At 37.0% G+C, this 20,407-nt stretch overlaps 1 protein-coding gene across 6 annotated transcripts in view; it reads left to right on the top strand.

Annotated features, from left to right (window-relative positions):
- Positions 1-1,457: 1,457 nt before the first annotated feature.
- The window catches only part of ctbp2a (C-terminal binding protein 2a), a 58,021-nt gene continuing 39,071 nt past the window's right edge, over positions 1,458-20,407 (top strand). For 5 of the 6 annotated variants that reach the window (XR_008635770.2, XR_008635771.2, XM_055172117.2 and 2 more), the window contains exons 1-2: positions 1,458-1,688; positions 18,174-18,326. Coding sequence is in view for 4 of the 6 variants with exons in the window: in XM_055172117.2 (XP_055028092.1) it covers positions 18,269-18,326 (58 nt within the window). In the remaining 2 variants the exon portion in view is untranslated. Of the gene's footprint in view, positions 1,689-1,977; positions 1,998-18,173; positions 18,327-20,407 lie in introns of those variants that run through there. The other variant, XM_055172118.2, reaches the window with a different exon arrangement.

Below are 20,407 nucleotides of genomic sequence, written 5' to 3'. Positions count from 1 at the left end.
GGACATTGTGCATCTTTCTAACGGTATCACTGAGATCAAGATTTGGATGTCTAATAATTTTCTGTCCTTAAATGGCTCTAAAACAGACATTATGCTCCTAGGCTCTCTTCATCAACTGCGAAGTGCTGGTGGTTCGCTTATCCTGTTTGTTGATTGTGTCACCCTGGCGTTTCAAACCAAACTTAAAAATCTTGGTGTCATTTTTGATGCGTCGCTGTCATTTGAGACTTTTGTTCAGAATACAGTTAAGACGTCCTTTTTTCACCTCAGAAACATAGCACTTTTACGTCCTATGTAGTTGCTGAGAAGTTGATAAACTCCTTTGTTTTTTCATGTCTGGACTATTGTAATGGTCTTTTAGTTGGAGTTTCTAGATCATTACTCAACAAACTTCGATATTTACAAAATTCGGCTGCTAGAGTACTGTCTGGGGTCAGGGCTGGAGATCATATTACCCCTGTCTTGAAGTCTTTGCATTGGCTCCCAGTCAGGTATCGTATTGATTTTAAAGTCCTTATGTTAACTTATAAGGCTTTGCATGATCTGGCTCCTCACTACTTAACTGATCTTCTAATGCCTTATACTCCATGTCGTAATCTGCGTTCCTCTCAGAGTGGACTCTTAGTTGTTCCTAATACACGGCTTCGCTCCCGGAGTGATAGAGCATTTTCATCCTATGCTCCTAAGCTTTGGAACTCTCTTCCAGCTGACATAAGGGAAGCAAATACTTTAGAGACTTTTAAATCTCTTCTTAAAACATTCTGTTTTAGGATTGCTTTTACTTGATTATTTTATTTCCTTTATTATTTCCATTATGAGAAAGCCACTTTTAAAGGCGCTCTATAAAATAAAGGTATTCATATTATTATTATTATTGCATAAAATGTACAAAATTAAAAAATTATATTGTATACTTATTATATTAATTTAATAAATAGCTTAATATATCATTTGATGTTGATTTATTTTCTATTAACAAGAACATTTTGTAAAAATAACAAACCGTATTTATATAAAAGCTCCACTCTTAAGCAAGTATAGCCCAACCCAAATAAAAAACTTAGTTTTTTTTACTGTAGGAAATATCATAGATCTTTTGAGTCTTACTATAGTAAATATTAAAGTATACTATAAAGTTTATCAGTTCCCTATACTATAGAATATTATATTGCAAGCATAGTAATAACTAGGCTATAATATTCTACAGTATACTACATTTCACTATAGTAAATACTATACTACATGTAAAAAAGTGTAGCACTTTCCCCTCCAAAACTGAAATGGCAGTGCAGATGGTGTAGTTCAGGCCTGCTGTGCTGCTGTGGTCACTCGGTCAAACTGGCCAGTATCTGCGCACCAAGATAATGGAGGCGTGGTCGCGCGCTAACCCCCTCGCCATTGGTCGGTTTGTTCCAAAGCCCCGCCTCTTTCAAAAGATAGAGAGAAAAGCAAAGGAAAACAGAGACATCTCAATCCTCGCGCTGGGGAAAAGATTAAACGTTGTGTCTCCGAGTCCGAATCACCTCCTCTTTTCTTTTTTTACCCACTCAGCCACCTTAAATTCGCTGTGAGAACCAAACTCCCCCACTCATCTGTAACTTCTCCAAAACCATCAAAAGCCCAAACAATCATTCACAGATATTCAGTTTGGGAACACGTTGGATTAAGTTTTGGTAGCGTTTAAAAAGGTGAGTCGCTCATTCTGGACGCTTCTATGTGCGTTTAGCGTTGGATTGATTGTTTATGACCATTTTAAACTGATATGTTTACATATATACATTATATATAGGCTCATATGAATGTAAAATATAAAATAGAGTCGCCCGGTTGTTGCTTTAAGAAACGGCGGCAGCGGCTGGTCTCGCGCGCAGTGTCCGTCCATGTGTGCGTTTATTCGCCTGCGACATGGAGGGGATGGGTGGTCTTTTCACTGTGTTTCTCTAACATCCGAGGACATCTTGAGCCACTTAGCAGCTGATCAACAGAAACAGCTTTCGGTATTGTGTCTTTGATCTGTGGTTACATTGTATCCACTGATTCTTTAGCGATTGATCCGTTACATCAAGCGGCTACAGAGTAACCAAATGTTGCAATAATGTTGCGCGTAGGTTACCATGTGTAAAAATAGCTCTATTATCTTGGCTGAATCGCATTGGGTGGGTTTTTTTAAGTGCACCATGTAAGGAAAGATGCATATTAGGTCAACATTGATTGTGGGGTTTTTGTGACTGTGTGATCAGGTACCCAAACATGACGTGATTTTAATAAATATGCTTTTGGCCAAGTCAACACAACAACCCCTGCGTTTTAATGTAGTTAAAAAGTTTACTCTCGCCACACTTACAAACTTATTCTTGGTACGTTTGTGTAAAATTGTGATGTTTCCTATTGATTTCTTGGTGGTTCTCATTTGGTTAATTAGAAGTGGAGGTAAAGTGTGTGTGTTTTGGGAGATGCCCCTTTGTCTGTTCATGGTGCAATAGCCGGAGGAGAGGGGGAGTGTACAGATGTTTCCTACCAGGACATCTGCTGTTTCTAAGGGCTTTGTCAAGGGCCCTTTTCAAGGAGGCGCCAGGCCCCCAAAGAAAAACCTATATATGCTAGTTTGCCAAACTATCAAATGCTGGTTACTCGAATGCAACGCATGTGTAAATAATGCACAGTGTTGTTGATCATAAGCAGTTCTGTATTCTCAGTTTGTTCCTTGTGTAGGTTGGATGACCGGAGACCTTGATTCTGAACACTAAATCTATTACATTCTCTCTCTCTTTCTCTCTCGCCCGGAGTGCTCGCACATCACATACTGAATCATAGTGTACATGGCAGCATATGAAGCAAGAAGACGTTTATTAGATTCAGGACGGGAAATGCAAAGGGCTTCTTTAATATTTATGGCATTCTGTTCTCCAGGTGTTGAGAGGCAACACAGCATTCATTTATATGATCCTGACAGATTTACTCTACCAGATGAAAGTTTTATTTCTTTTCAGATGTTTTATTTAAGCGTCAGCTGCATGAGATGTTTGGGATCCATTTGGTCTCTGTTTAATCTCATTTAATACTAATTAATGGTTGATGGTTTCTTTTTCAAATTAAACCAAAATGTTTATCATAGATTTTTATATATATATATATATATATTTTATGGACATTTCTTAATATCACATTTACTATCTGAGCAGTCAGTAATTCAACACATAAAAGTCTTGCAAGTAAGTCTTGGTCATATTTATTTTGCTTTTCTAAATATGCATGTTTGTATGGTTAGTTTGTGAGACTTTATGCTGATAGCATTAAGATATAAACATCTGATGTCTTGATGCATCAGGTAGTTTGTCAGCGAAATGCTTTGAAAAGAATGCATACAATTCATAATTTTGATAATAGTATATTTTATATACCTTCATATAAGTTTTACACCACATTGTGCACACAATGCATTAGCAAGAAGTAATGCATTTCTACTGTATATGCAAACTAAGCTATGCATTACATTTGTTGAATTCATCTCTTGACATGCGAGCCTGACCTTTTCCAGAAAGGACGATAAGAAAAGTCAAAATCTTGAAAGCAGTAATCCTGTGTTGATCTTGTATCGAGAGCCTGGGAATTGACACACCTCAGAGAAAAAATGTGTTTGTTTTTGAGCAGGTGGTTGAGCGTCATGTGAATTTTAAAGACTGACTCTTAAGCATGAATAATAATGAATTCTCAGTTTTGTACCTTTTTTAGCAGATATTAATAATCCTCCTGCACTCATTCTCGTGAAGTATTCCAGCGTTTTTTTCTGTATTCCAGTCTGAAGATAAAAGGACGTGACGTCAGATGTGTAGTTAGTATGAAATTGCAACATGTTGCGTGGCATCCGCCTTTTCATGAGCCACTATTCTGTGCTCTAAAATCTGATATAGGGTTAAATGTCTACAAGAAAAGATTTAATTCAGTATAGTTTACTTGGATGGTCTGTTGTTCTGTTAAACAGCAAAGCTCTGAGCGAGTGAAAAAACGACTGTTGAGAGGTTTGTCTGTGATCTCAGAGCGGTCGAGTGACACTTGATTTATATGGGTAGCTGATTTATCTCCCTTTGTCTCGAAAAGTCATTGTGGCAACAGAACCGAGGCATTTTAAATCTCTTGTAGCGGTAATTGCAGATCATTTTTTGGTTAAAACTATTTTATACCACTATGAGATCCCAAATTGAAATGTGTCTGTGGCTTCTCTGGGATGTGGTTGTCCCCACAAAAGGAAATTCTGATATGGGATCGGATGTTGAATATTTTAATAGACACTTTAGCTAACTGACTGATATTGCTTTCATCAACCACCAATGTGATGGCTGATATTACAATAGACTATTTACTAGTGGTGTAAATCGGACGGTTCATTGCGATACATGATTGATTATCTCTGCCAGCAATGCGATATGATGCATTAAGCATTTCTTCAATGCCATTACGATTATCGATACTTTAATATAAGTGCCTAGTTAAGCAGTTTAATAACTCACCAATGCAACTATTTAACTCTTTGAAAAAGGCACAATCTCTGTCCCAATTGGGACTAGGGATGGGATGGTATGAAAATTTCATAGTGACCAAAGTTATCACGGTTATCAATATAATCATGGTTTTGTAAAAACGAGATGGAAATGTTAAAAAAAAGAACTGAAAACATTTAAAAAAAGTTTTATTTTTGAAAATCACAATTTAATATTTCATGTCCCTGAAATTATTTCTGTGGTAAAAAATAAATAAATCTGTATAAATCTGTACAATACATTATCCCTTAAATGCCGCCTTGTGCAAAACTATGCACTATGTTGCATGTGCGCACCTGCGCCAAACTGATTCTGTCTGGACGGGATTTACCGTGAGTTTTCTAAATCACGGTAATCAAACACAGTTGGTATGATAATAAAATTTTAAACGATAATACTAACCGTCAGGACATTTTACCGTGGGTAACCGTGAAATTTACAACAAATCTTATATTAGAAGAAAGTACACTTTTTTTTTAATAAAGTAAATAATGACGGAAAAAATGTCACATAAAATCAAGCTCATGATGGCAACAGTCGAAGTCTTTAGTGTTTCAGCTGGTGCTGGCAAACATTTTTTTGCCAATCTGCTTGTCCAGTCCATTTTCCAAATGGAAAATATTTCCAAACCCACGATTTGTGTCTGATAGCAGTGACAACGTCTTTTGCCTCTTTTGCATGTGTTTTCACTGCTACAACTGCTTTGTTGGGGCATTGCATTCACTTTTGTTGACACTAGCACACGAAAATAGACAAAAATGCGTGATTTGGCGGAAATGCGTAGGTGGACATTACACCAAAGAATGAGGACGGGGAGAGTGTCAAAATAAAGGTACCTCATATCAATATAGACCCTAGGGTGGCCATTGGTGCCAGTTCCGCCGGACACCTCCCGAACATGTTTTCGGGTTTGTTCTCCGGAAGTCGCGTTGCTCGACCGCATACGTCATCATCGAGGTTCTCACATTTCAGTTAAATACATTAGAAAATTAAGATTTATGTCTTTTAAGACATACAATCATTGTAGTTTCATTCTTACCTTGAAATGTAACGGTTGATTTTCTGAAATTAAACCCGAAATATTAAACCTTGATGACGTATGCGGTCGACCAACGCGACTTCCGGAGAACAAACCCGAAAACAGTGTCCGGCGGAACTGGCACGAATGGACACCCTAATAGACCCCTTCACAGTTCACGTCACAGGCGGTTCCCACAGCGCATGTCGGGGTCAGAAAAGTCATTACAGCAGATTGAGTTGCATATTATTCGGTATCGTCAAAAATGCCTACTTGCGTCGTGGGCTTTAAAAATCGCACTAGGTCTGACGTTAAGTTTTTTGGGATTCCTGCAGAATCTCAAAAACAAAAAATACAACATCTGTGGCTGCAAGCAATTAAAGGTGCAGACTGGGACAATGCAAAGATCAAAGAGGCTTGCGTTTGTAGTGCTCACTTTATTTCAGGTAAGTCATCATTTTTCAGCCCTGTTAGATTAAACTAGAAAGCCTAAATGGTAGGAACAGTTTGACCCCATGCTGCGTGCGCACCCGATAGTCATTCAATGTTTACAAACCTTGAAGGGGTCTATGTATTGTTTGAAATTTAATCAATGCATCGTTGTTACACCCCTACTATTTCTTAAGACACCCTTCACCTCAATCCAAAATTTGACATACTACAAATGTAATCATGATGCTTTAAGGATTTTTGTGCTAAGCCTTGCCAAGTTAAATACTGTATATCTGCATTCCTTATTAAACAATCCCAGGAATGTACCGCAGTAATGATGAATAACTGTTCAGTAATAGAGGACTGGGTTAGCAGCGCAAAAGGTCATGGCTTTGAACCAGTGAAACACATACTGAAAAAAATGTCTACCTTGTAATGCACTGCCAAATGCATAAATGTAAGTTTAAAAAAGGTGCTTAAAATATTAAAATAACTCTTCTGTTATCTGTTTTCAGTATTTGGTGATATACTGAGACATTGTGGATTCCTAGTTTAGGCAACAACCTGAGAGTTTCTCTGAATTGTTCTTCTCACAGCTTCATAGATCTTGTGACATGTCTTTGTGTGGCGAGGCCGGGGCCACAGGCTATCTCTGATAGATAAGAGCCAAACGGCCCCTAATCTTTTCTCTTTTGTAAACGTCTCTGCAGTCATTATTTAAACGTGAGAAGAAATAGTTACTACAAGATCGCTGGTGATTATGCTGTATAATCTCCAAGTTTTGTCTCTGATCTGAAATGGTACGGAACGAGGCGGCGTTCCGCGCCGCGGGAGGTGATGTGATCCTACCCAGGTTATTAAAGTTCGACCCCAAGAGCGAGAGTCAAACCCGGGTCAGTGAGTTCAGTGTGTTGTGAGGGGTCAGCGAGGAACGGGGCCTCTTCATTGTGCTCTGACCGTGAGGGGTCGAGGCCGAGTGCTTAGCTCATTATAGCCTTGACAGATCAATACAACTATCAGGAAGGCATTCACACCACATGTTTGTGGAGCCATGTTACAAATGTCAGGTTCACTTCTGTGCTTTTGCGGTGTTTAGTGGGCTCGTTCCTGATAAACGGGGAGGTTCTGTCGTAGGCAGATAAGAAGAGATATGACTGGAAAAAGTGATGTTGTAGAAGATATAGGTGGGAGTGAGTGTCAAGTCATTATGATATTGTTGAAGGGAGGTTCTTATCCCAGAGAGAGTTGTTAGTGTTTCGTAAAGACTTCAGGTAATTCATGCATCAACTTTTTAAAAAGATGTTTCTCCTAAAATTTTACTTTGAGATGAGACAGTTGTTGACTTGCATAACCAGAAGATTAATACGGATTGCATAGCTCGGATAATTTGGTCTTGGAGGAACTTGATAAGAAATATTTGTGTTTAAATGAAAATGTATTTTTTTTAAGTGCTTTCAAAGTTTTGCGTTTGCATTTCTCTCTTGTGAAGAACAAATATTGATGTAGATGTGATGCATGAGGAGACTGTGACTGACAGGACACATTTCTTAAATATGTGGTACTTTGGTATCCTGGCAATTCTGAAAAATAATTGAATATTCTGAACCAATATAGTCCAGCTACGAGTAACCCACTTTTGGCCCAAATAAATTTGAATTTGGTTATTGTTTTTGGCTAAATAACTTGAAATTTCTGATATTCTGTCATGTATGCAGAGTCAACAGTGATTGCAATGTGTTTGGTTTTATTCATTTATTTATTTAAAGGAATAATCCACTATATAATCCAATACAATAATAAAAAAAATCAGATTTACTCACTCCCATGTCATCCAAGATGTTGATCTCTGACTTTGTTCAGTCAAAAAAAAAAATTACGTTTTTTTATTAGAAAAACATTCCAGGATTTTCTCAATATAGTGGACTTTAGTGGACCTCACCGGTTTGGAGTTGAAGTGTAGCTTTATTAGGCTCTAAATTATCCCAACCGGGGCATAAGGGTCTTATGTAGCAAAACGATCGTCATTTCACTCAAAAAAATTAGCTTTTGATTTTTGCATGACTATAAGTATTACATAATAACTTTGAAAGGTCACGCATGGTGTTTACAACTATGTGTGGAGAAAGAGGACCGTTCTGACATTGTTGTGTGTGAAATGATACTTAATCATACTTACTCTCGCATCACATGGCTAGTGGAAGACAAGAAGTTGTGGTTTAAAAGTATGTTTTTGGGGGGCAAAAATGATGATCATTTCGCTAGATAAGACCATAGACTGTAAAAAAAGATGGACGACGTGAAGTCGCCTCCCACCATTGTAATGAATTGAAGCCAAAAATGTCCGACCACGGTCACCGCCATGTTATGTAAAAATGTCAGTTTGGAGCCAAGGCATGCGCAGAAGGAATCGTCTGTGGAGCCAGAGGCGGAGCCACGTTATCAAACTTCCGCCTAAACGCTCGCTCAACCAATTCAACCACGCAACTCATAACGACACGCCCCGTTTCTATAGCATTAAATTACTAGCTAAAATGAAACTTACCACAATAATGAACACTTGAACATATATCAGCGTGAAAACAACTACCTGAAAGTACCAAAACCACCTTTTGGAAACTTTTATTGGAAGTGTAAATAATTTTTTTATTTAGAGCAGAGTCCCATTAGTTTGAATGGAGAGGGCGGGGTTATGACTTGTACTGCACCCAGCCACCAGGGGGCGATCAAAGAGCCAGAGGCTTCACTTTTCAAGGCTTATGAGGCACACCCGGATAAGACCCTTAGGTAGGACCCTATGATTTCCGCGATGCGGAAAACACAGACGAAATAACGGAATTTACTGTACAATGCGAAATGTTACGGAATTCTGCAAATTTAGCTTTCAGTCATTTTTAAAACCCATTATAACTTTTTTCAAATGTTTCAAAAGTTTTTTATTTCATTAATCGGCAAATGTCAGAGGTTAACTCGTCAACAATGACGAGTGTTTCCGTCTTTCCGCAAAATTATACACCAGGTGTAGTTCTTCCACAACTTATAAATCCGGAAGTATCGCCCTAGGGAAAGCAGCTGTATGTTCGTGTAAGTTTTGAGAATCGCTCTGAATCTGATCTCTATCAAAAGTCCATCACAAAAATGGAATTATCTCAGCTTTTTGATAAAAATTTGTGTTTTTGTAGAAACCTACACATATTTGAGAGGTGATAAAAAGATAACAAATGAATGTAGGATGAAACTTTTTTGAAACTCTTTGTTTGAAATGTATGTACATATTGTATGTTCAGGGCTCCAGAATAACCTTTTTCACAAGGAGCACAGTGGTCCCTAACTGGAAATTTTAGGGGCGCAACCAGAAAATTTAGGGGCACACACTGGAAATCAACTTGCTAACCAAATATTCACATTTCTACTAATTTCCACTGTATTACTAATAAATACTTTAATGATAGATGCAGAAAGTACAATGTGCTATTTCAAATTCAGTGTCACATCACAAAAGAAGGTCAAATTTACTGGTCGCACATGTGCGACTGGATGTAAAATTCAGTGGCACACTCTCAAATTTTGGTGGCAATATGTTTATATATTTTAAAATGCTGGCGCTGACTGGCAACTTTTTTGAAAAACGCTGGCGGGGAAAGAGTTCAATTGTATTCATTTAATGTTCTCCGTTGATACAGTATGCTTTTTTATAACTGAAATTTAGCTTAACCATTAAAACCAGAATCCAGACAAATGAAAACGGAATTTGAGAATAAAAAAACGGAATTTATTATGGAAAAAATTAAAACTTATTTCATAGGGCTCTACTTATGCCTCGGTTGAGATTGTTTAAAATCCTTTGAAGCTGCATTAAAACTGGAACCTGTTGAGATCCATTAAAGTCCACTATATGGAGAAAAATTCTTGAATGTTCCTCAAAAAACTTAATTTCTTTATGACTGAACAAAGAAAGACATAAACATTTTTGATGACATAAGGGTGAGTAAAATATCGGGATTTATTTATAAAGGTTGAGCAATCCTCTAATTTCATTTATTTTTGGGCTATGATTAATCTATAAAGTTTTCATTGACAGCCCAAATTTTGCCTTGTTTCACCTCTGGGCTGTGTTTGGATGACTATTAGATGTCTTTTAAATGTAAAGTACTGTGTACTGTGTGAGAAATTGTTGTGAAATTGCAACTTCCAGGCAGAAGTTAGTGGGGACTTTAGTGTCAAGTCTTTTCTCTTAATCTCGTTGCAAAGGAGAATCAATTGAGATAGGATGATAATAAAATGAAAGAATCTAAAGAGATATGACATAAAGTGTGATGTGTTGGGAGATAGACACTAGCCAGCGTGGCGGTGAGGTCAAATGCTTATGACATCATTTAAACCTCTGCAGTATCTGCAAAACAATGTTTTAAAAATTGAATCCATGAAGGTTTATCACACTTGAACAGTGACACATTTTCAGATAAGCTTGTAGCGCGTTTCACACACTGCCGTTGATTTAAAGCTCGTCTTATGTGCGTTAGAGGAAGTGAGACGCTACACCAGCTTTGATGAGCGCTGGCATTTCTAAAGGTCTCCGCAAAAAAAAAAAACTATTTGTGATTGCTTGAAATGATTCACTGCCACAACAGGCGAGTGCTCTGAAAGGAAATTATCTGCATATTTAAAATGCCACCTCGACAAACCGCACCAGTGCTTTTAAAGAAGAAACGCATCAAGAGTGACCACCGTTCACAGTGTAGTTTAAAATTCTGTGCTCGTGTTAGAAAAAATGTTTCGTTTGGTGGAAAGTGGGCACATTTCACACTTTAAGATCAAAATTAGAAAATGTATTTGTGTTTGGCATGTGCATTTGTACACATATAGGATTTAGAAAACAAACAGTATCTCACTCTTAAAAAAAGTGTTAAAACATTTAATGTGTTTTCCTTAACTAGACACATATCTGTGTTATTATTGGAACAACACACTTAATGTTGTATTAACACATCTTGTGTTGTCCCTTTTATTTATTTGATCCCAAAATCAACACAAAATGACACATAATGTGTTAAATAGGATAACACAAAACAATGTGTAAAACACATCATTAAAGTCTACACTGTAAACACTTTGTTGGTTTAACTTAAAATAAGTTACCTGTGGTTGTCTTAAAAAAAATTTGTTATTTCAACTAAAAAAAATAAAAAAAAATAAAAGTTGTTTAAAAATTGTTCTCAACTAAAGTTGAATTAACTCAAAATGTTCATGTTTTTAAGTTGAACCAACTGGTGTATTAAAGTGAAATTTGTGTGTATTTGCATTTAAAAGTTAACACAAATATGGACTGCAAGCCACAAATCTTAAACATTTAAATTTTAAATAATTTATGTGATCCTGTGTGTGAAATCCCCGCTAAAGTCTCATAAGCTAATGATGAGATAAGGAGCATCAAGTTTAATTTTAGTCATTGATTTCAATCTTTCACGTGATCTTACTTGGTCAGTATTAAAGATTAGGGGTGTGACAGATTAAATATGTCATGAGATTTCTTGTGACAGTATCTTATTACAGAATATTAACAATTATAATATGTACTATTATATTTCGTTAATCATTAATTCATATATTTTATCATTTCTTGAAAAGTGTAAAAATCTCGTCTCGTTCTTATGGAGTAATTAGCCTCTTTCACACAGTAATTCTGGTAAATTACCATGAATTTACCAGAATGAATTTACCAGTAAATACAAAAATGTGCTGTTCACACGCGCAGTGGCGTTCCGTTATTTTACCAGTAAGACATCATTCACACATCAGTATCAAAATACCGGTAAATTCGTTGAGAAAGCGGAAGGACCTGTAGCACGCGGCGAGCTCAGTGTTGTATTTGTAAACAATCCACGTCGTTCATGACCACGGTCCGTATTTTGCTCTTTTCACGTCTGTGGTAAACAGTCGCGAAGTTGCTCATGACCAAACAACATTGAATGAGACGACGTCAAACCGAAAATGCGTTTTTAACAACAGTACTGTTTGCACTTTAGGCTTCACAGAGGGCGTGCTAAGGACGTCGGCAATTCAGCGGTAAGCTGTTTTAAACAACTTTGGTGAAGAAATGTGGACGTAAACTTCAGGTGTGCTCAAATTTCAAGCAGCATGTGTGTGGAAACGTCAGTAAACACTGCGGGGGTAAACGCGTCATCTGTATTAAAACGCTATGATTGGCCCGAAGCTGTCAGCACAGTCTGACGTCGTCCGTTCTAAAAGCCGGTAATCCTATAATTTTCGTTCACACACAGCGCTTACCGGTAAATTACTGGTATTCTTACAACCTGTTTTACTGGTAAATTGGGAGCACTGATTTACCGGAAAGGTTCTGTTCACACATGACATGTTAACGGCAATTTACAAGTAAATTACCAGTAAAGACTGTATGTGTGAAAGGGACTATTGTCTCGTCACACCCCTATGATTATTTAAAGAATAAAATATATAAAAATGATATTTTCAACGTTTTTTACATTATGTATGATGATTTGTGACCCTGGCCCACGAAGCCAGTCATAAGGGTCAAGATTTATAAGGATTGTAAAAGCTAAATAAATAAGCTTTCCATTGATGTATAGTTTGTTAGGATAGGACAATATTTGGCCGAGATACAAATATTTGAAAATCTGGAAGCTAAGGATGCAAAAAAAATTAAATATTGAGAAAATTGCCTTGAAAGATGCTCATATTAAGTCCTGGCAACTACATCCACTCACAAAAATAAAAATATTAATATATTATTTACGATAGTAGGGAATTATCAAAATCATTTTCTAAATATCCTAATGGAACATAATCTTTACTTTTGACATAAATAAAAAATCTCAAATTGTTGGCTATTGCTACAAATATACCCTTGCGAGTTGCGACTTAAGACCAGAGGTCTCATTATAAAACTGTGCGTAGGATCCTTAATAAAGTCTACATATGCACAAAAGCAAAAAATGTAGTGCTGCCTCACAATTAGTCACGACTAATCATTTACAGAATAAAAGTTTTTGTTTACATAATATATGTGTGTGTACTGTCTGTGTATAATAATTATGTTTATATAAATACACACACGTACATGTATAATTTTTAGAAAAGGAAAAAAATTATATAATATATATATTTATATATAATATAAATTATATATAAATATAAACATGTATATACACATGCAAATGTTTCTTAATTATATACGTGTGTGTGTGTGTGTGTGTGTTTATACATAATTATTATACACAGTACACACACATATATTATGTAAACAAAAACTTTTATTCTGTTAATGATTAATCGCGATTAATCGTAAGGCAGCACTACAAAAATGGCATACGCCAAAATATATTAAGACTTATAAAACAAAGCAATGTTCCCGTCAAGTTTGTTTTTTATAGATCACAACCTTTGCGTAAAAACTAACGTACACACGTTCTACATAAATGAGACCCCAGAGGTTTTTGTGATCCAGGGTCACATTTTATGTAGAAAAAGTAAATCCCCAAAAAATACTTTAGCTGGGTTTTTACAGACTGGGTCACATACAGTTTTTTGAATTGGAAAATTTTAATCGAGTCACTATGAGAAAAGTCTTGGTGGTACCACAAAATGGTGACACCTTAATTTTTGTAATGTAAAATACTATTTATTTTGAAATACAAGCAGGATATGTTTTTGAGTCTTTTAGGAGAAAAGTGTGTGCAATATTTAATGAAAACATTCCCATAACGGCTTCATTCTGCATCGCATTTAATGAATATTGAAATGTGGTCAGTGAAAATGTGGTTATTGTGCAGGGTAAACATGAGGAACGCAACACGCAAACATCAATCAAGACGAGTGTCACGCTGTCATAACAGACACACACACAGGTGCGGAGGAATCAAAGCGTCAGGTTTGTGAATGGAGCAGATGTAATTCATGCTTTGAGTAAAAGAGTGCTTTTAAAACACACACAAGGCTTTGAAGTGGATACAGCTGATGTCTTTGTGCCGGCTGCCGTTCGGCAAGGTGTTTTCTGTGCTCAGTGTTGCACAAACAGTTGCGAGATTTACATCTCAAACTGTAACCACTTGTTACAACCGGTGCGGCCCTTCAGATCTCACATTCAATATAATCACAATCATGTAAATGTTTACAGTCAGATTTACATGTGTGTGTGTTTATACTGTCGTTTCCTTAGAAAACTCTTTTATTCAGGCCGAGTGTTATGTTTGTGTTTTCCTTCCTTTGACCTCAAACACAAGCGTTCAGGTCACAGGAAGTGACGGTTGCCTGGGTGATGGTGAATGACCTTGGTTCATTAATACAGCGATTTATTATGTTTCTGTATATTTTGCTGTGTATCTTTAAAAAAGTTTTGTTTGATACAAAAGATATGACTCATACCAGTTTTGTTTATAGTAAGCATTTCTTTAGTTGTGTAAAGCTCCTTGTGACATATTAAACAATGTGTTACGCTGTTCAATTCTAACGAGCAACCAGAGAATAATGTTGAAGAGAGGCGGTCTCGCTTTCACCTCCCCGTGACACCAAAGCTCTGTTGTAAATGCGTGCGTATTCACACACAGGCTATTGTTGCTGCCTAACAGGTCAGATCTTTAAGATTACCCAGCATTCAGCTGGAAAGTGCTGATCTCTCATTCACCCATGTGACTCAAAATGCTTTAGTAAATGTCTTGAAGTTTGTGTTAGATTTGCCAAGGTAATGCAATGACTACTGAAAGCTTGTACATGCCTGTGTACAGCATTCATTGATAGCGAGATGAGGATTCGGAAATGCGTCTGTTTAATTGAAAACGATCTGTTATGAAGGACCCACCACCAAACAGACCCATCATGCATCTCTCCTGGGGTCTTCTCCTGTCTCGAGGGTCGATATTTGTCCTTTAGCAGGATGCTTGAAATTGAGTCATATTTGTGTAGTATGGTTGAGTAGACTGGTGTGTGTGTGTGCGTGCGCCCTGTGATCGGTTTCGGGTTGAGCGAGAGGGCACTGGTTCTTAAATCACTGAAGCGAGATGCATCTCTATGTGTTTGGCTCAGTGTGTGTCTTTCTCTGCTGCTTGGAAAATCTGCAATGATTTTCATTGAGGAAAACCTTCAGCTTTGCTTAGAGAGCTTTTTGATTTAAAGGACTTTTTAAAAATCCGGAATGGCAAACACTGTAAATCTGAGATGTTCTGTAAAGTGTACTTAAAAGAAAGAAAAAAAGGGTAGGTGGCAGCCTGTATGCTTGGTAAATTTTTCTCATCAGTGTATGTAGACAATAACCATGATATAAAACACGATTAAACCAAGATCAATATTGTGTTAATACTCCACGTATGACAATACCGTAAATAATTCAGCAGCCATTTAAATTTTACCTTAGTAAACTGCCGCTGTCCCATGAGCGGGGCACTTGAGTTCACTTTAATATTTGCGTAGAAAATCTATATTTCAAAACATTTTAGCAGTAGTTTATTAATTTGTGACAAGAGTAGGCACAAACTGTTGACACCTAGTGGGCATTGTTGGTAAAACCACTAAAAGTGTAACTGCATTCACACCAGATGCGGGAGAGGCGGCAAAAACGCGCTATTCGCACATAGTTGGACGCTTGAACATTTTGAGTTTACTTGCTTCATTTGCTTGTGAAATTCTAGTCATTGGAGACATTCATGCGTAAATTCGCATCATGGGAGGGGCTTATATAACTCAAATTTAGTGAACTTACGAGATTGTTCGACCTCCTCATCCACTTTCTTCCAAACAAGATTCTGTTAATTTCTGTAAAAGTACGAAGATGTCTTGTGTAGCGATGATGATTGTCCTCCGTAGTTGTTTTGTTTTTTGCCTCCGCTGACGTGTAATCACGTCACTGCTAGAGCAAGCTGATTGGTTAATGGTACAATCACACGGGGCGAAAGCGTTAACACTTAACGGAAGGCTTGTCTGAAGCGTGGTCAAAAGCCAATCACAGTGGCCGCTACACATGCTCCGGTATTCCATAAATGTAATTGGCTGGCTTTGCCTAGGTTATTTGCATAAGGCGATCTGAAGTTGAGAAATGTTCAACTTCTGCCGCGAGCAACGGCAGTGACGCAGCGTCGACGGATCCACAATTCAGTTCGGCCACACTTGACGTCACCCATTAAAAGTGAATAGGAAGCGTTAACGCTTATGCCCCGTGTGAACGTACCGTTATGCGGCGTGAAAAACTGTCAAAGTTTTGATTTTTCAACTAGCACGGATCACGCGGCAGCGCTCAATTCTCGCGGAACGCACCATTCGCTCCACGCTTGCCGCCTCTTCCACTTGCCGCCTCTTCCGCGTCTGGTGTGAACGCACCATAACTCAAACTTCATTTTTGTGATAATTTTATGTAAAAAATATACTTTATTACGTTATTTTTATTTCTTAAAATAAGTGTAAACTGCTATTACAATATTTTAATGTAATATTTTCACCTCCAGACACTTCCGTGAAAATTCTTTATGTGTCTTCTTTAAAACAAGATTTTAACCAATATTAGGAGTTAAATTAATTTGGCCTGTTCTGGTATAATTTATTTTTATTGCATTTTTATTTTCAGTTATTTTTCAGACACTTTATTGTGTTTATTTCTTTATAAAGAGTTTTTGTACAAAATATATTCATTGAATAATTACTTTTAAATATGTGTCATGTAAATTAATATTTACTGCCAGGTAAACCTTGCAAAAGATATCATTTAAATAATCGCAATGATGTGTGAATTTATTTAATGAACAAAACTGTATGAGGATTAAATGTCAAAGCAATAAAACAGGTAATTAATCGTCATAATGTCACAATTTATTATACTATTAACAATGAGCCAAATTTCATAATCGTGACAGCCCTAGTTTAGGGGTTAAAAGCCACAGCTCTTGTTTTTTGAGTAAAAATTTACTGGCCAAAATAAATAAACAATACTAATAGTGCATTCACACCAGCCGCTGTAGAGGTGGCAAAATGTGCTATTCGTACGTAGTTGGACGCTTGAACATTTAAGTTTACTCGCTTCATTCGCACGTGAAATTCGAAACGTTCGGAAATTCGCGTCATGGGAGGGCTTCTGCGACTCCGTTGAGACTCTGCTACTCCTACTACAGCAAGGCCCTAATTGGTTAACGCAGCGCGGAAATTAAATATTTTTCAAGTCTTGCGTTTTCCGCGGCAACGCTCAATTCGCGTGGGCCACGCCATCCCCGCGTTCCGCTTCATTTGCGCAAGATGCCTAATCGCGTCTTTGCATTGACTTAACATGTAACTCCCTCACGCTTGCCGCCACTACCGTGTCTGGTGTGAACCCTCCATTAAGATGAAGTTAACTAGTAGTATTGTTTGTAGAAAAATTATAGTAATAGACGATAATAATCGCTAGAATATCGATATTGTGAGTGTAGCAAAAGTTTGATGCATGACTTCATACTAGAATAGAATAAAAGTCATTTTTCAAAATGTAATAACTTGATTTAAAACATGTCAGCTGCGTAGACAAAGATCATACTGACCAATTTGATTTTTTTTACTTAAAAAAAAAAAAAACCCGGCACTTTTATTCTTGTGTCATTGGCATTGCTGTGAGGTTGCTAAGTCTTAAATAATCTGATCCTTATATATTTATGCCCTTATGGTCTGAAAAGCTATAGATTATTGTCTTTTTTCAGAAACAATTTAAGTCAATACCATGACTTAGCAAGCATCAATGATAATATAATACACTGAGAAAAAATTGTTGAGTAAAATATGGACAAATCCAACCTTTGGGGTTTTAAATGAACCTATGCTGGGTTGGTTCAACCTATGTTTAAGTCAAATATATTGTCTATATTGTACCCAACCGTGTGTTAAAAACAACCCAGCATTTCTAAGTGTAGTCTATATGTTTCCACGGGTAAAAAATTAAGCCACATTTTTCCCACATAATATTCGCTCACTTAAACATATCACATTATGCAAAGACAAATACGTGTATTGAATTTGGTAACCCTTTCATCAGGCATTTGAGTGCCTGAAATTAATGAGTCCACGGTGTGACATTGACAGCCAAACAGCATTAAGCCGATGTTATTGTAAATTGTAACTTGGCTCCCTCCTGTGGCTTAACCATGTCATGATGTCAGTGGTCCTCTATATACATTGAATGTGTGTATCTCTGTGTACAGGTGTAAGGTGGCGTTATGCCCACTGGAGGATTCTGGGGGCTGTAGTTTCCTGTTGCTAAGCTCCGTGATCACTAGACCAGGAGAGGAGAGCTGCCATGGCATTGGTTGACAAACACAAGGTCAAACGCCAGAGACTGGACAAAATCTGTGAGGGTAAGAGAGAGCGGTACTACAACGATATCAGAAATACCACGGTACTTATGCTTTTATACAAAGCAACTCGGAGTGGAAATATTTTGATCAGTATATGTGCTCCTTGGGTTCGAACCCATGATGTTTTGCACTGCTAGCTATACAGGAGCATGATATTAACATTCTCCAAATCTTGTTGTTTTTAAGAGCTACAACACTTTGAATTGAAGGGGTGTAGTTTGGATTTGTGTGTGTGGGCATGTGTGATAAATGATGTCATCTAAAATGTTTCCTGGGAAAGTTTTTCCAGCTTCCCAAATGTTCCTATTGGTCCCATCAGAGGCACATTAAAAAGCCAAAAAAAAGTGAATGGTGAATCAAATGCACATTTACTTCAAGTTGACATCAGTCATGATGATGCAATGTTCCTGTAATGAAGCAAGAACTAAAAACCCGTATCACATATGCGCACACACACATACATGCAATCAACGTTAATCCCCGAACGCTGGGAAAACTTTCCATACTTTCAACGGAAAGATCATGGTTTGGCATCTCCCGGCTGTGTGGTATTATAAGCGTATAAAAGTTTGCGCTTGGCTCCTGAAGCCCCCTCGCTGGGACTCCTGAATGCGGTCTGATCTGGCAGCGTTTCGCCTTTTCTTCCTCGCACATCAATTAAGCCCATGGTTAGGGGAGGGGAAATGGTCCCCGAGGGACATTTTAGGTTTCAGTTTACTATGAACAGAGGAAAGGGTTGAACATTTGTTGGTTGTAGGACTGACAGGCTGTTGTTCTTAGATTTGAAAGATGTCCTTTATGTTTTTATGCTTCAGGTCTGCTGTGGAAATGCCTATACTTTTAGCGTCCACTCCCTATATTTATTTTCTTGTTAACTATATCCTGCTTTACTTAAATTCATCACCATTTCAAAAGAAAATAGGGTCTGAAGTGGCTATTCACCTTAGCTTATATAATATTCACGTTTTAGCTATACTTTCCAAAGTTTGTATTTTAACTTTTGTAATGCATTGGTTTGTTTATTTACTAGGGCTGTCAAAAGATTAATCGCGATTAATTGCATACAAAATAAAAGTTTGTGTTGGTGTTATATATTTGTGTGTTTATTGTGTGTAATTATTATGTATATGTAAATAAATACACACATACACTCAAAAAAATATTGGGTTGTTTTTAAGTCAGGGCTGGGTAACTATTGGACAGAACACATTTCTGGGTTAAAATGACCCAAATAATAGGCTGTTTCTACCCAACTGCTGGGTTATTGTTAATCAACCATGTTGAAACAACCCAGCAGTTGGATTAAAACAACCCATTAATGTGTTCTGTCCAATAGTTACCCAGCCCTGGGTTAAAAACAACCCAATATTTTACAAGTATAAATGTCAGAAAAATGTTGTTTGTGTTATTTTTTTTAATTGATATATAAAATAAATAAATATACATATAATTGTTTCTTAAGTACGTACATGCATGTGTGTGTATTTATGTATACAAAATAATTACATACAGTGCATACACAATACATAAATTATGCAAAACAAACTTTTATTTTGTATGCAATTAATCGCGATTAATCTTTTGACAGCCCTATTATTTACTGTTAGTTTGTAGTATTGTTAGTTTTATGTTATGTATGTTATGCAAGTTGTATTTAAAGGGGACATTTCACAATACTTTTTTAAGATGTCAAATAAATCTTTGGTGTCCCCAGAGTACGTATGTGAAGTTTTAGCTCAAAATACCATATAGATAATTTATTATAAAATGTTAAAATTGCCACTTTGTAGGCATGAGCAAAAATGTGCCGTTTTTGGTGTGTCCTTTTAAATGCCAATGAGCTGATCTCTGCACTAAATGGCAGTGCCGTGGTTGGATAGTGCAGATTAAGGGGCGGTATTATCCCCTTCTGACATCACAAGGGGTGCCAAATTTCAATGAGCTATTTTTTTACATGCTTGCAGAGAATGGTTTATTAAAACTAAGTTACTGGGTTGATCTTTATCACATTTTCTAGGTTAATAGAAGCACTGGGGACCTAATTGTAGCACTTAAACATGGAAAAAAGTCAGATTTTCATT

Source organism: Misgurnus anguillicaudatus, chromosome 7, assembly GCF_027580225.2.
Source record: "Misgurnus anguillicaudatus chromosome 7, ASM2758022v2, whole genome shotgun sequence".
Lineage (NCBI taxonomy): Eukaryota > Metazoa > Chordata > Actinopteri > Cypriniformes > Cobitidae > Misgurnus > Misgurnus anguillicaudatus.
Note: the sequence above shows the minus strand (reverse complement) of the source record. Positions and strands in the feature narration are given on the sequence as shown.